Source organism: Helicoverpa zea, chromosome 31 (genome assembly GCF_022581195.2).
Source record: "Helicoverpa zea isolate HzStark_Cry1AcR chromosome 31, ilHelZeax1.1, whole genome shotgun sequence".
Taxonomy (NCBI): Eukaryota; Metazoa; Arthropoda; class Insecta; order Lepidoptera; family Noctuidae; genus Helicoverpa; species Helicoverpa zea.
The window spans coordinates 16704797-16721642 of record NC_061482.1 but is presented as its reverse complement, the minus strand read 5'-3'; the positions used below and the strand labels follow the sequence as shown (position 1 = coordinate 16721642).

The 16846-nt window shown below is 37.0% G+C and overlaps 1 protein-coding gene across 1 annotated transcript; it reads left to right on the top strand.

The window, feature by feature from the left end:
- Positions 1-497: 497 nt before the first annotated feature.
- LOC124645505 lies at positions 498-2316 on the top strand. The gene is made up of 3 exons (XM_047185323.1): positions 498-715; positions 1268-1447; positions 2214-2316. Exons 1-3 carry the CDS (start codon positions 498-500, stop codon positions 2314-2316), a joined length of 501 nt encoding a protein of 166 aa, XP_047041279.1.
- Positions 2317-16846: the final 14530 nt, after the last annotated feature.

Below are 16846 nucleotides of genomic sequence, written 5' to 3'. Positions count from 1 at the left end.
TAAACGCTGCCAGCCTTGAAGCTATGACCCTAGGCTGGGGGACATAATTCATTTGATGAAACCGAAAATTAAATAAGTTAGGTATTTAATCCTGAATAAAGAAACTTTCAAAATATTAGTTGGGAGTTCTTAAATGTATTTTTTTTGGCGTTTTGTGTGTAGTGCGCTCCCGCTACCGCCACCGCTATAGCTATGCCCGTAGCTTGGTGTGGTAGCAAAAGCGGATCGAGTAAAAAACAGGCGCTTCCTAGACTTCACACGCTTCGGTAGTAGATCTAGTTAATATCCAATTAAAACTTTTCCAGTTTCATATGCCATAGACTAAAGAAGATAAATTCTTACAATAGTCTTTGCTTAGCAGCAGTCCACACTGACGCCCATCAAGTATAAGCATGAAAGAATTTGCAAAACAACACTACCTACTAGAATATAAAATAAACGAGACAAAACAGTAACAGGGATGAAATTGGCTAGAAAATAATCCAACCGCTACTGTCATGAGTAGAACACCGTGTATGGGCACAGGGTTCAGAGTGGAAAAGTGCAAGTGCAAGGTCATTCGCGCTGGCTATCGTACAGAGGACACAGACAGTATCGTGTTGTTGGAGAGCAACAGCCTCTGCCGTCTGCTGGATCTCAACAAAAGGACGAAGACTAACCCCGTGGTAGGTCTCGTGGAAAACGTGTACGATTCTTGTGCTGGATATAATTTAAGGTAAGGTGATTCACGCGTGGCACTTAGCCTGCCTCTCGGTTGTCATACTTCAACAATATCCGCTCAAACCTTTTATAGTAAGGTTGGGTTGCATTTACACCATGGAACGATATACGATTCTTGTTACATCTCTTGTTACGTCTTGTACATTACTTACATGGTGCTGATGGTGCAATTCACCCTTAGCAATTCCTGTTTTTGTTAATTGTATAGAAAACAACTGCTTAAGAATAAGCCACTTTAATTATTAAATAACATGTATGTACATATGTCAGTTAGCTATATGTTTTAACTAGCGCAGATTGCTTCATGAAGCAATGTTTTGTACTCATAGAGTCATAGAGTAGGTAAGTACTGATAGTTATAACATAGGTATTAGGTACGTACCTTTATACCGGGACTGAGGAGCAGCTCTTCCTTCAAAACATCAACATTCTTCTCGCTCTGTAACATCATAACTTGATTTATATTCTGTACTTAATCAAAATAGACTTCATTCAAATATGTGCAGAGTCGATGCTAGTCTGACGGTGAAAATTACTCTGTTTTCAGATACTGTCCTATCAGAGGTTTTGTAAAGCATAATGAAACATACTTCAGCAACACAGTAAAGGATTTGATAATAATCATCTGTTTTCTATTGGCAAACTTCGTTGTTTTCCTCAACATAGTCATGAAGATGATGGTTCACATGTACTTCGCGGTCATAATGTGTGCACAGTGGATAAGGAGGTAACCGATCATCGTATTAGCATAGTGTAAATAAGTATATATCTTCTTGTATAGGGAGCTACTTACTATCGTTAGGTAGTGTGTGCGTGTGTGTGACATAATTTTTACGAACGTTAGTAGGTACCTTCACAATTGTACACCTTTATACACACGTATTTAATTTAATGTGATTTAAGTTTTCTATTATGTTTAGTTGAGGAGATTAGATACCTAGGCAGTCAAACACTGGTACTCACCTGCATACGCTTAGACTGGAATCCGACCCCAACATAGTAAGGAAAAGACTACGCAGATGATGAAATTATTTTTAGGGTTCCGTGCCCAAAGGGTAAAACTGGTGCCTATTGTTTTTGCTCCTTTGTCCGCCCATCCGTCCGCCTGTCACCAGGCTGTATCTCATGAACCGTGATAGTTAGAGAGCTTAAATTTTCACAATTGATGTATTTTTGTTGCCGCTATAACAACAAATACTGCAAACTAGAATTACTGTTACTGTTACAGCCTTTATATCGTCCTACTGCTGGGCACAGGCCTCCTCTCAAAGGGAGAAGGATTGAGCATTAATCAAACTAGAATTAAATAAATATTTTTGGGAGGCTCCCACACAACAAACGTGATTTTTTTGTCCGTTTTATAAATCGACAGTGCGCGAGTCCGACTCGCACTTGGCCGGTTTTTTAACATTCATCATCATGGACATTGAAAAAATATTTAATTTACTTAGTTATTAGTAAGATTACGACCTTAAGTTATCCTTTATTTTCAGGTCTTTTCTGACGAAATTGGACATCAATGAAGAGAATTTACCTCCAAAGTGTGCACACTTGTACTACGACTATTCTCCGCCCATACCGAAGAAATATCTATGACGGCTAACTGTTATATTATTGTGTGTGAAGGTAATAAAACGTAACTGATAAGCTTATGGTTTTTTTCTGCGTCACCCATAGACATAATATTAATCACCCGTCACCTCTGACCACATCAATTTTTTTTTAATTTTTTTTTTTGGTTTTCTGGGTGAACGTTACTCTATATTTGGTGGAGTATTATTTTGCCAATAAGAAAGAAATAAAGTGCCTTTTACTTCAAATTATATAGTTTAAACACCATATATCGGATAATGATGACATCACTTTGAATAACAGAGTAGATGGATAACATAAAGTTCTTAATATTTATACTAGATAGCGCTAATATCAAACAGGTCTTTAATTTTACTTCCACCACGCACGTTGCTTGTACAAACATCGAGTTCTACAAGTTAGCGTTAGATGGCGTTAATTTCAATAATTTGCAATCTCGGTATTTCTTTGCTATCTAGATAATCGATCCTCAAAAAGCTTCGCTCCTACATAGGAGAGAATAATAGGATAAATAAGAGAATAAATAAATCTGTGATTAAGGGCATATGGTAACATTACTCAGGATGCTAACTAGTCAACGACAGATGAATGTTTTATGATATTTTCATCAGACACGTCTTATGTTTAGCTATAACTAAGCGTGAAGTTAGTATGGACTTTGGTAACTGCTAACACACTTCGTTGATGTGTGACAAGTCTTTCTGCTGAACCGATTTATTTACATGATCTGCTGGTAAAATTGAGTAAATAAAAATATCTCAAGTTTGTTACGTTACCATACTTACTGAAAGTTAAGTAATAGGTAACTATTAAAAACTCGTAAACTGTTTCCCTCGGTTTTACCCTGTCAACGGAATTGATCCCGGTTTAGTTTTGGGGAACAGAAAGAAAAATACGCAGATCAATGGATGAAGCATTTATTGTTTTTTTTTTACATTCAATTGGAAATAAAAATTAGCTTTTAATAAAGGATTTTAATTAAATGAAGATTGAAAGGGTTGTCTTTTCCATGTTATTGATGGCTCATTTCTCCTACTATGAACTCACCGTATGAACGGAAAAATCTGTAAACATAAAGAAAAAGATTAGTTAAGTATAAACTCAAACAGGTACATGAAGTGATTTGACACTGTTGCATGCACGTCCCTAGAGAATCACAAATTAATGTTTTTTTCATTTTGACTGTGAATTTCTAACTGTCTACGCCGGAACGCAGCGATAGCAAGAGAAAACGGAACCACAACGGAACGCAGCATACGCGGGCGACGTGCGCGGTTCCGGACTTCCGGTGACGCGACTCTGCCATTTTTACGTTATTAGGACAAAATACGCATTTCAACTTTATAATTATCGAAATATTGTTATTTCACTAATTTAATTACCAAAACTTAATTGTTATTGAATACACGGATAAAACCAAAAGAAAGGTCGGTTTTACCGCCTTAACATCTGGCGACCGCGAAGAAATCACTGCAACTTCGAGAAACAAAAGAAAGAGCAGGCGCTCAACGCAACAAGGCTGAGCTGAGCTGGCTGAGGGAGAGTCTTCAACGCTCATCTACAAAAACTTCAACCGAATTAACGATTGCTTTGGTTTTCATGTGGATATTAAGGTACCTACCTACTTATAATAAGTCGAGAATTGCTTGAGCTTAGTACGCTGATGCTGTTGGGACTCAGTGTTCTTCGGGTGGAATGAGTTTCTGCATATGTATTGCTGTGGTGTCCGTGAATAATATGCCTTGCTCCTACTATGCTCGAGATGTTACGGGTAGAGTCCTGTAATGTACCTGTATGGAAATGGTGAGATCAATCCGGTTTTATTTAGCCTTTAAGTAATACATGACTAATCTACCTTGGTGGCTTATTGGTTAAAAACATACTGAAAGTGTTTCTCGGCTGCGAATTGTTCGAAAGAGATACCGCGGCCCTAGCACATAAAAAGGCCTACGACGGAACACGACGGTTTTTAGTCAGTAAGAGTCTGACACTCCCTCACCGCTGCTAACCCACAGCGGGAGGGTCATTTGATGATTTTTGACGTCGTTAAAAAAAAAAAAAGTTGCCATAGCTAATGACCAACGAGTTGTTTTTTAATTCAAAAGGTTAGATAAATGTTTTAAAGCCTGAACAAAGTGTTATTCAAGCTAGAACAATAATGTGCATCTTTTGTTTGCATTTGAAATGTTTTTGTCCCTTGTTTATTTCTAATCTTTCTGCATGAGAGTTTCAACAAGTATACAGAAATATAAGTTTACTGCTTTTGTGATATAAATGCACACTGTTTTGATTTTGACTCACTGAATTTGCTTTTATTAAGATGGGATAGTTCAAATTGTGAATCAGGCTTTAGATTTTTGGTGTCATTATGTTGTGGTTGTGGCCCTCGGAGGCCTGGAGTGCTCAAGAAAGGGATACAACCAACATGTAAACCCAATGGAAGGCAATGGTGTAATTCACATTTTACTAATTAAAAGTCTGTTTACAGACCTTAGGCCCAGTTGTTCAAAGCTCGGTTATGTAAGGGTTAAATTCTAGTTACAGTAAAATTCACAGGGTTGAAATTCATAAAGCGTTGTTGAAGTACCAGATAGTTTTATGAACGTTCAAATTTCATAATAAAAACGTCAATTTACCATGGTCAAAATTGATATTGGTCAAATTTTAACTTAAACTTTACCGTAACATATGAACAACCAGGCCTTAGTGGTGATGTTAATTATGTTCAAATCTGTAACATGACAATGCATGAGTCTTTCAATTGAATGTTTGGTTACCTTGGCCTGATGCTTGCTTGCTTGTCTTTTGACTACAGGTATTGAGGATAAGCCTAAGACAGAAAACACGGAGACCACCTTTATGAGAACCATGCGAGGTGATGGTGTAAGGGCTGCAGGCGCTGTGTCACTTGACATACTATGAATGCTGTGACACTTCAAGCACCTCGGGTGCTTGCTGCTGCATGAGCTTTGCATGCTGTATGGAGTGCCAACTGCCAGCATGTCGTTTGGAATAAGGTGATCTGTTCAATATTTCATATGGGTTTATGATTCCATATACTGAAGTTAACTACACATAATTTATCAAAACATAATGATAGTTGTGTTTTAAGTGTAGCTGACACAAGACTAGTAATTAATGACGATATTTATAAGACATAGTTCCAAATTTGAGTTTGTTTGTCAAAGTTATGCCTCGCATTTATTTCTTTAAAAGCAAAAAGCTTTCCAGATTATAATCAGAGAGATTAGATGATAATCAGAAGTGGCAGGGCGAAATGTATGTCGGTAGTGCTTGTTTCCAGAGTTGTACACGAGAATATGTAACGGCCATGTCGCAGCAAGCCAGCGCTGTTGTACCGGTGCGGCTGGTCTTAGCTACAGCGCCTCTGTGTGGGTGCTGCTGGTCGCGGCACGATCGCTGTTGTGCCGATGCTCCTGATTACGGCACGAGCGCTGCTGTGACGGTGCTGCTGGGCGCGGCACGAGCGCTGCTGTGCCGGTGCTGCTGATTGCGGCACGAGCGCTGCTGAGCCGGTGCTGCAGGTCGCGGCACGAGCGCTGCTGAGCCGGTGCTGCAGGTCGCGGCACGAGCGCTGCTGAGCCGGTGCTCCTGATTGCGGCACGACCGCTACTGTGCCGGCGATGACGACCACGATAACCAATCGAGATTTAAATATGACGAAATTGAGCCAGATCCAACTCTCTTATTGAATATTCAGGTGTTCCGAGGTTCAACCAGGCTCACCCAGATCCTGCCGAGAACGTCAGGGTGTCAGGAGAGGCCGTGTTAGCTACCAGTGGTTACATAGAGGGCAGCAGAAACGAGCGACCATAGATACCCCGCCGTTCAGCCGTACATCTCTGCTTGGAGTACATGTCATAGTTTGACGGGAATACTATTTTGATTAATATTTGTTGATTTTCATGTTAAAACTGTTTCTTGTTATTTCCTTATTAAATAAACCTGCTTCTGGTTTTTAAGACATGTATATATTTTAAGTATTTCATTTGTGACCCAAGCATTTTAAAAATTAATCTATTTATTGTAGTTGCTCCAGTTTATAAACTTAGGTATGTGCAGACTTATGGTCTACATCTCTTCATTCAATATTTTAAAATATTTAGTGTATATATAAAAAAAGACCTTATGCTATTATTTCTATATACTTTTTTTGACATGGTAGGTTTTGTCTTGGTTTTTAGGATGTGGTATTTTAAGGCTTATTATATTGCTGTTGTGGTCTAAGAATTCCAATTCTTTGTTGACATGTGTGAATATTTATTATTGGAGTATGTCGAAATTGAATTTATCAATTTTGGATCAATTAATTTTGTGTTATTTGTGTTGGATGTTCTACTTTTATTTATTAAGGAAAAAAATAACAGTTTAAAATAGTCTTATATAGTCTTATGCTGAATTGGTTTACATGCTATACAAATGTATTATCTATAACATTTTCCATATGATATTAAAATTTAATTTGAAAAAAAGTGGGTTCTCCTATACCATTACATAGCAAAAAGTATACTTGTGTTTAATGTCATTCTAATATTGTCTAAAAGATCCTTAGTTTTTTTGTTGTTTATTAATGTTTTATATAATGTTGAGAAGTGCACTAGTTGCGAAGTGTGCCATATGGGAAGTGCAGCAGTTGCTAAGTTCATAATGTGGGTATACAAGGTGTGTCTCACAGCCTTGTCAGAGACATACGCAGACTAGCCTGTCAGCAATAGCCTTGTCAGAGACATACGCAGACACTAGCCTGTCAGCAATCATTGGCAGGATTTGGAATATTGTTGTTAAATGTTGATCGTTGTCGTCTTGTCGTGTCGGTTGGTTGGTTCGAAAAGTATTGTTTTTCTTCATTTTTGGGATCTGGAAATGTAAGGCTTTCGCTTTTCTTGTTACTATTGGTTTTGCGTGTCGTTGTTGCTATATAAGGCTCTTCTTCTATCTATGTATATATATATATATATATATGTATTAATTTATTGCAGAAATCAATACAAACAAAAATATTTATTTTTTAAAAATACTATACAAACATATAAAAAAAAAACTAATTTCTCGAAGTGTCAGCGCTGTTTCCCTGACTATATATTTTGGTTGTAATTTTTTACCTGGTTATATTTTTTTCTAATAATATCTAGACACACGGCAGGGTGTCCGCCAAGTTTGAGCAAAAAAAAAGCGACACACCGGCCGTGGGTTATATTACACGAACCATTTCGGGCCAAATTCGACCCCCCTATAACTCAAAATCTATTTTATTTACGCATATCAAATTTCTAGTATCTGTTGAGAGATCCCCTCACTTATCTAAATTACAAAATTTCATTAATATACCTATTGTAGATCTTGAGATATTGACGTCAGAAAATCGCAATTTTTACTATACACTCACTGACTCACTCATCAAAAACCTAGACCACTTCCAATAGTCGTATTGACTTGAAATTTGGCATGAAGGTAGGTCTTTATGTCAAGGTAAAGGGAAAAATCTGAAAGTGGCCAAGTGTGAGTCAGTTTCAAAATAATGAAGGTGTACATTTATACCCCTAAGGAACTAAAACGAACTAAATTTATCTATATTTATATATTATATCTTCGAATGGTCGTACCGATCTGAAAATCGTTACAAAGGTTTGTATTTAGTCAAAGTAATGTAAAAATCTGAAAACGGCCAAGTGTGAGTCACTTTCGAAAATGACGAATGTGTAACTTTGATCCACGAACATAATATATGATAACATGTCATGTCAGTCAGTTCGTAAATCTAGTCCATTTAGTTAATCTAGTTCATTTCTTTGTAAGAAGCATAGTGCATATTCAAAAATCTGAAAAATAGTATAAATGAGACATTTCCTTAACTAACTTAATCATAAGAAAAAAAAAATAAAATAAACAACCTTACAAAAACAAATGAAATCCCACCCAAAACAAAAATGTGAAAGGCTGCCAAGTTCGATAATATGGGAATGCTTCGCCTATAAAAGAAGTGAGATCTGAATAAGTACCAAGTTCCATACACATACCTCAGTTAAAAATAGTTACTTTTTAATGATGTTACTTGGCAAGTTTTAATAGAAAATTATATACTTGATTCATTGCGTTTAGTAGGTTTATAACAAGGTGTGTGAAAACTTGCCAAGTGACATCATTAAAAAGTAACTATTTTTAACTGAGGTATGTGTAAGGAACTTGGTACTTATTCAGATCTCACTTCTTTTATAGGCGAAGCATTCCCATATTATCGAACTTGGCAGCCTTTCACATTTTTGTTTTGGGTGGGATTTCTATCTTCTTCATCGAGGAATTCAGAAAAATACTCCACCAGTACAGTTGCGTGCAGTAGGTAACAGTTAGTGTCTTTTACTTAACTGCAGTTTAAAAAGAACTATTGAAGTAAAATTTCAAATGTAGGACGAAGATAAAATACTTGTAGAGTTAAATTTTGTAAGCAGACAGAGACTAAGTTGTGGTAAGGTGGAGTTTGGTAAGAATGTGTTTTTTCATATTGACATGGACGCATTTTTGATGTTATGTGTTTGGTAACTTATTATACAGTTCAGAACCTATATTTTTCATGATTTATGCCGCCTGCCGCTTCGTGATTTCTCGGCGAGCAGGCTCTGTCCCTCGTTGAATTCATCGTAAACGGACTCTCCCACAACAGTCGGGTACAAGTTCTCGCCGATAGGCCGTTGCATGCATTCGTGGAGCGCGAGCAGCGAGTCAACAGCGGTCTGGAATAAGTTCACAGAGAACTCGAACTGTCGACGCACCGTAGACGGACTTGTGGCGAATGTCCGATATCAGTGACCAGCGGTCTCCGTCCAAGTAGACGCGGACCAGCTTGGAGACGTAGGCGTCCTTTAGGCCAGCGGGGGTGGCGCGGCTTTACACTGAATGCTGTAAAGACATTTGTTTGAGAAAGCGGCGAGAAAAACGAGTCAAAATAATTAGTCCGGTCAAAATAGACATTTGAAATAACAAGAATTCCCGGAAAGGCAAATTTTGGTGGAGAGCGAGAGAAAAATATTAAAAGTCCCCATCGATCCCATGTGTGCGTCAAAAGTTATTCGAGGTCAAAAGTCAAAATTTTAGTTTTTTTTTTCAAAAACGGCCACTTTTATCAAAAAAACGCATCAGACGAAAGTTGTAGATAATTGACGCTGCAACGCGATTCGTCTGTCCCAGCCTTTGCCTTCATATGCGGCACACAGATTGTGCCATGCCTCAGGCGCGGTCTTCACGTCATGTACGTGGGCAAAACATTCAGGCTCTAATAGCAGACATATTGTTGTTCGTGCTTGTCGATCGGCATCTTTCAGAGCAGGAGTTATTTCGTCGGCTTCTACAGCCACCCACCAGTTTTTGCACTCGTAAGTAGTATTTTACGTGGAATTTCCAAACCTGGACTCGTTCTGCTCCGTTGAGCTTATTTATTCCAAAAATGGAACCTGACAAACAGTTATTAGCATCCGTCATCATAATAGAAAAAATCTCAATTCACAATATACCATTTCTTTTTGCTTATCGGCATTGCATTTTTGGGCCCATAACCAATTGGTAAATGAAACAGAGTTGTACAGGGTGCCGATAATAACGTATTGTTAGCTGCCAGTGGTTACATAAAGGGCAGCAGAGACGAGCGACCATCGACACCCCACCATTCAGTCGTGTATCTCTGCGTGGAGGATTCCATTTTTGAACGTCATCGTGACAAGACATGTTATAGTTGGACGGCAATACGATTTGGCCGCGCTTTTGAATATTTTGGTTCAATTATAGTTGATTTTCATGTTAAAACTTTTTCTTGTTATTTCCTTGTTAAATAAACCTGCTTCTGGTTCTTAAAAGTACATTATAAAATCGAATATAGCACAAACAACGTCACAGACTTTTCGTATAGCACCATGACATCAAAGACAGTATTTTAAACAAGCTACTACGTGTGACAGATTATTATTGTATGTGGCCATTAAGGGCCACAAGGAGTATCCTTCAACATGCTCCCTTCTGACACATGTATTTAACTTTGTCTTCACATAGCAAAACAAATATACAGTGTATAAACATAACACAAAAACAAGATATTAAACCATTACAACAAAAAATTATAAATTTAAACAAAGTACGTATCAATAAAAACTTAAGTAACACTTTAATTACCCGCCCTCTTAATGGGTAATCTCATTAAAGCGTTGTTAAATTTGGGCCTGTCAGAGACTTTGTTAACATATCTGCCAGCATGTCTTGTGAAGACACATACGTCACCTCTACTAACTCATTCAATATTGCTTCGCGAATAAAGTGAAACCTAATATCAATCTTCTGGTCCGTTGAGCTTATTTATTCCAAAAATGGAACCTGACGGACAGTTATTAGCATCCGTCATCATAATCGAAAAAATCTCAATTCACAATATACCATTTTTCATATTATAAAGCTGAAGAGTTAGTTTGTTTGTTTGCTTGAACGCGCTAATCTCAGGAACTACTGGTCCGATTTGAAAAATTCTTTCAGTGTTAGATAGCCCATTTATCGAGGAAGGCTATAGGCTAGGGCCTAGCCTAGCCGCTAGGCTATAGGCTTTTTATCCGGGTTCGTGCCGAGGTTCCCACGGGATGCGGGTGAAACCTCTGTACATATGTGGCCAGTAAGGGCCACAAGGAGTATAGTAGGAGAGTATATAAGAGGGAATTCAGTTAGGGACCGACTGTCTTTTCAATAACTGTTTCCAGAATAGTTGGTATGTATAAAAGAGATACAGATAGGTATTCATTCTTATATAATACTAGCTTTCGCCCGCTGTTTCACCCGCGTCCCGTAGCCGGATGGTGACAAAAACTATCCTAAAACTTTCTCCCGGGTCTAAGTTATCTCCCCACTAATTTTCAGCCAAATCGGTCAAGCCGTTTTCATGCTATGTCGTGACAACGGAAAACGGGTTTCATTTTTATATCGGGTATGTCGTTCACAATCACATTAAATGAAATGCGTTAATATACTAGTTCATATATGTCGATTAACACAAACAAAAAAGAAAAATACGTAAAAATAAAAAAAATGAATTTTTCAAACAAAGTAAATAGAATAAAAATGTGTGAAAATTAGAACACCATATAAACGTCAGTCATTACAAACAACTGAAATTCTCCCTTGAAAACTGACAGCTGTCAACTGATCAAAACATTCGATACTCCTAACTTTATCTCTGCTTTACACATGATGTTATGTATAGTGTGACTTTTAGAATCGCGATATCTCACGAATGGTAAATCTTAGGAAAAAAATCAGAAAACCATGAAATGCTTTTTCAACCGACTTCAAAAAAAGGAGGAGGTTCTCAATTCGGCTGTATTTTTTTTTTTTTATGTTTGTTACTCGATTTCTCAAAGACGCCTGGACCGATTTCAAAAATTCTTTTTTTATTTGAAAGGGTATGCTTGTCATTTGGTCCCATTGTCATCAGATCAGGATCTGATGGTGGAAACCCTGAGAAATCGAGGGCATCTCTTGAAAATTGTAGGCGAGCATGGGGTACAAACTTTATATTTATGTGTTTATCTGATGAGACTACAATACTATGGAGGTTTAGGGCAGATCTGATGATGGAGACGACAGAGGATCGAGGGAACTCCTAAACGGCACATCTTAACTACCTCGTGTTTGGACTTATTTTATTAGTGTTGACAAGATCTTTACACCGAAATGAGTAATGACTGCCACTGCAAGGTCCGAGATGCAGATGCAGTACAGTTTAGGGAACTCCTTAATGGTTGATAGCAGCTACATAATGTTTGGGTTTATTTTATTCGTGGTGACAAGAACTTTAAGCTGAGATGGGTTATGACTGCCACAGCAAGGTCAGTGATGCAGGTGCAGTACAGTTTAGGGAACTCCTTAATGGTTGATAGCAGCTACATAATGTTTGGGTTTATTTTATTCGTGGTGACAAGAACTTTAAGCTGAGATGGGTTATGACTGCCACAGCAAGGTCAGTGATGCAGGTGCAGTACAGTTTAGGGAACTCCTTAATGGTTGATAGCAGCTACATAATGTTTAGGTTTATTTTATTCGTGGTGACAAGAACTTTAAGCTGAGATGGGTTATGACTGCCACAGCAAGGTCAGTGATGCAGGTGCAGTACAGTTTAGGGAACTTCTTAATGGTCGATAGCAGCTACATAGTGTTTGGGCGTATTTTATTCGTATTGATGTACACTTAAAGCTGAGATGGGTAATATTGCAGATTCGACAGTGAAGACGAAAAACAGTTTAAGGATATTCTAAATGGAAATGTTTACCGACGTTTAAGTATTGGAAGGAAGATTTCTCGCCTCGTTATTTCTGCCAACGCCCTGCCGTCGTGTGGTCGATGAAGTAACTTGTTGGCATCCAAATCTGACAAAACTATACCTTCTATACTTCTGACACGACTTAGCGCAAAATACCTCGTATTTTGGTTTATATTCTTTGTATTGATAAGAACTTTCCACTTATATGGATAGTGACAACTATTCGTATCACTAAAAAGCTGTAAATAAAAAACTTTTTTACAAAAAAATTAAACCGACTTCCAAAAACACTAAAAAGCAAAAAAAAGAAAAAATAGTTTTAGGTGCATCGGCCTAGAAGTTGCTGTCAAAATTAACTTAGTAACATCCATTAGACACCGACTTCTAGGCCGATGCACCTAAAATTATTATTTTTTTCTTGCTTTTTAGTGTTTTTGGAAGTCGGTTTAATTTTTTTGTAAAAAAGTTTTTTATTTGAATGTCCATTTCACGCGGCCAACTCATAATATTTGATGACACTTTGCCAGGAATGAGTAGTAATTTGTTACTTTACACCCTTCTTTCCGTGAATTTGTGACAAAATTAAACCAAGACGCTATGACAAAGAATAGTTTCCCCTAGAACCGCCACTTGCCATAGTCATCGCCAGTGATTACACAGAAACTATACATATTTATAATGCAGATAGACGAATGATACATCGAAAGAAAGGTCTTACTTTGTTTAATTTCTATATCATGTGCTCCATTCAAAAGCATAAAAATGTAATTAAATGACCCAATCTCCTTGTAATTTACTCAAAAAGCTTTTGAGAGCTGAACTTGTAACACAGGCTTGACCTATCAAATAAAATCGAATCGATGGCACATGTATTAAAATAACCTGAGCTTTCCTTCATAGCTAAATTTCCGTTTCTTATAAATACTATTTCATCATCTTTTTTCAGGCGATTAAATGTACTTATTCCATTTTCCTCGCCAGTTCTCCAAATAGCATGGTCTATCGCTAAATATAGGACCACTGGAAAAATATAATTCTTTTTGTTGGATTTGTTTTTTTGGATTTGCTTATTCTTTTTTATAAATATTTTTAGTCTTGGCAAGCCTAGTTCGGCGTAATTTTGTTTTTAGTGAAGTAGTGGAACCTAACTTTTTAAATTGAATTAATGCCAAATGAAATTCTCCTTCGATATAATCATCCCGATGCTGTAAATATTCGTCAATTCGTTGTCTCGCTATTTTTGTTTTACACATGAAGACGATGGGCCTAAGGTTTCCGATTTGAAATAAGAGCACATAATGTTGCTCCACAAAGGAAGTTTTATAAATAATATTTTTAAAGTCCTTACTACTACAAAAGGATAAAAAGTGGTAAATAATATGGACTACTTTAACCAACATAGACATTTGCGGGATTGCTTTTTTTTCGTTTTCTATCAACAGATCGAACCATGCGACAATGTCTCGAACGTCTGCATCATCGAAGATAATTTGATCATATTCAAATTCTTTATTTTGATCAACATTTTTTAAATCCGCACACTGATGACTGTTTAACAAATTGTCAAGGTTTTGCTTGCTCTCCTTCTAACCTGAATCATCGTTTTCAAAATAATTTTGATATAGGCAAAGTTTTACCATTTTAGTGATGACTAGCTTCTGCCAGCGACTTCGTCCGCGTTAGATTCGGACTTTGTGCAAAGAGAGGAAAACATCCACCAGCTTATCTAATTATTTGATCTGCTCTGATCTGACTATATATGTAGCATGCAAAGCATTGAACCGTAGGATAGTTGTATGTTTCCACAGAAAGGGAATTCTAAAACAAAAGGCACGTTACGTGATGGTCTGACAATCAAACCACCGTAGTGGTGGTTTGTAGTCCATCTGAGGACTTAAGGTTATCCATGACCTCCATTTCGCCAGCTCCTCCATTTACCAGCCTTCCTGGAAATATTGAATGTGGGAACAGTCATTGTAAAGCCATTTTGTTTAAAAGAAGCATTAGCGTCTTCAGGATGTTTAAACCGGCGTCATTGTGATACAAAACAGTTACAAGGATGTTGAGGTGGGTCAATATATCGTCACCTTTATGGTAAACTCACGAAACTGCAAAAAACAAATTTTACAGGGGAGCGTTTTGAAACTTTAGATTGACGATATTTATTTTTAAGAAAGGGATGTGATAAATTCTACGATAAATTTCAGTTTCAACATTCGCCTGTTTTTATTTACCATGAATGTTCATATTCGTTACTTCATACACGAGAGTTCAAAGGTATTATATTACGCTACGAAAGTGGTAATTTCGTAATATCATAAGAAAACTATTGAATAAATATTGTGGTAAACTTACGAAAGTGCCACTTTCGTGAAATGTATGAATTTCTTCTACAAACTGACATTGATTGGGGATGAAATCTAAAAACTCGTCATGAACTAAGACATTCACATTAAATGGCCGGGGATTAGTTCTGGCTAGTCTCATCACCTGTATCCACCCATCCGGAGTGTAAATTGCTGTATTTTTACATTTCTGTTCTATTTTAGAGTGAATAGAATCACACTCCATGTGACTATGTTCAGACTCGAATTCTTTACTAAGTGAAGCAACATTCAGCAAAAACTATATTTTTTTTTGTTGGCCGTCACAATTATCTGACATCATTCTCACATGTGTTATGCCTTGTTTATGACTACAAATATATTTGAAAACACTTTGCTGTTGCAATTTCAGTACTTCCCCCTTTTACCCTCCGTTTCGTCGTTTGTTTAGTAAAACAGTTTACGTTTTGATCGCCAAATTTATAAAATGTTAAATTGTATACAGCTAATTTTCGAACACAAAAGAATGGTCCAGACGCACCTTTAGGAGTTTGGAGGACTGCTTCTAGGTCAAAATTAAATGACAAAGTCTTTGGATCATTCTTTGCTGCTGATCACGAGGCGCGTTTTATCCCCTCGCGGAGCATTTAAACTGCTCGATTCGTAAGTTCGCTATGGGTTACTTGAGTCTCTTAAAGAATATATCTTACCAAAGTGAAATTACGAATCTTACATATTCGTATGTTTGCTGTGAGTCGCTAGATCAATTCATTAATATGAACTATGATCTCAATTCACGAATTTGACAGATTCGTAGGTCGAACGTGGTGCATTTTTTGGACTTCACTTTTTCAACTACGCCAAAACAACTGATATCAGTTTCGTAAGCTTAATATGGGTGTATCAACAAAAAAGTTAGATTCGCACTATAACATTTCTGTAACCGTTAGAGATAGAATTTTGAAAATTTTACACCATATCGTGGGTTAAGAACTAGAGTAGCGTAAGGCCAAAATGACAACTTCTCGGGAGAGCCCGGAAACAACTAAAATTTACCTACTGTTATCTTATAACCCTTTTTGTGGCAAAATCTATAGTAGTTAGATATCTGATTTTTTACTTATAATAAAACTTTATTTATCGGCTACAGAATAATGTAACTGTTTGGTCAATAAAAATACGGTTTCATTTTAATAAAATTTATTTTTCAAAAACTGGTTTACATACGTCATTTTGGCTGTTACATAAATTCAATGTGTATGGAATGTAACGGAACTTCCGTTAAAATGGCTTTAGAAATAAAAACAAAACTCTTCTAAAACTAATAACCCCTCGTTGCTTCTTCTTCTTTTTTCTTTTTTGGCAGGAAGAAAAATTACGGAAGCTTACGAAACAAGGACCCATAAGCAGTAACGGTACTTTACGTTTATTTGGCACGAAACAAACTAAGCCTACCTACATAATCAAACTTTCTGCGTTAATAACGTATGGCAAGATACGTTATTTAAGCGATTACATTGAAGGCATATTTGGTGTCTTATTCGATCTGTAAATCGAGTTACGATCGTTGTGCTCGTATTTTTTTGGAGAAAATAATGTGAAGATTATTGTAAGTAGAAACACTTCGTTTTGGCAATAAACAATTTTTTTCTATACGTTATTGTTGTACTAAGCAATCAACGCAGTACATCGTTCCAGTTTTTCGGCACATAAAAATATGGGCATTAAATAAACGAATGGTGATTTTTTTTTTGTATTTTTGCCCTTACGCTACTCTAGTTCTTAACCCACGATATGTAGGACAACATAATGGTGGTGTTTTTTTAATAGAAATGTCAAAACAAAAACTGCAGATTCGCAAGTTTGTCATAGAGGTGACGATATGACCCATATAATTCAAATC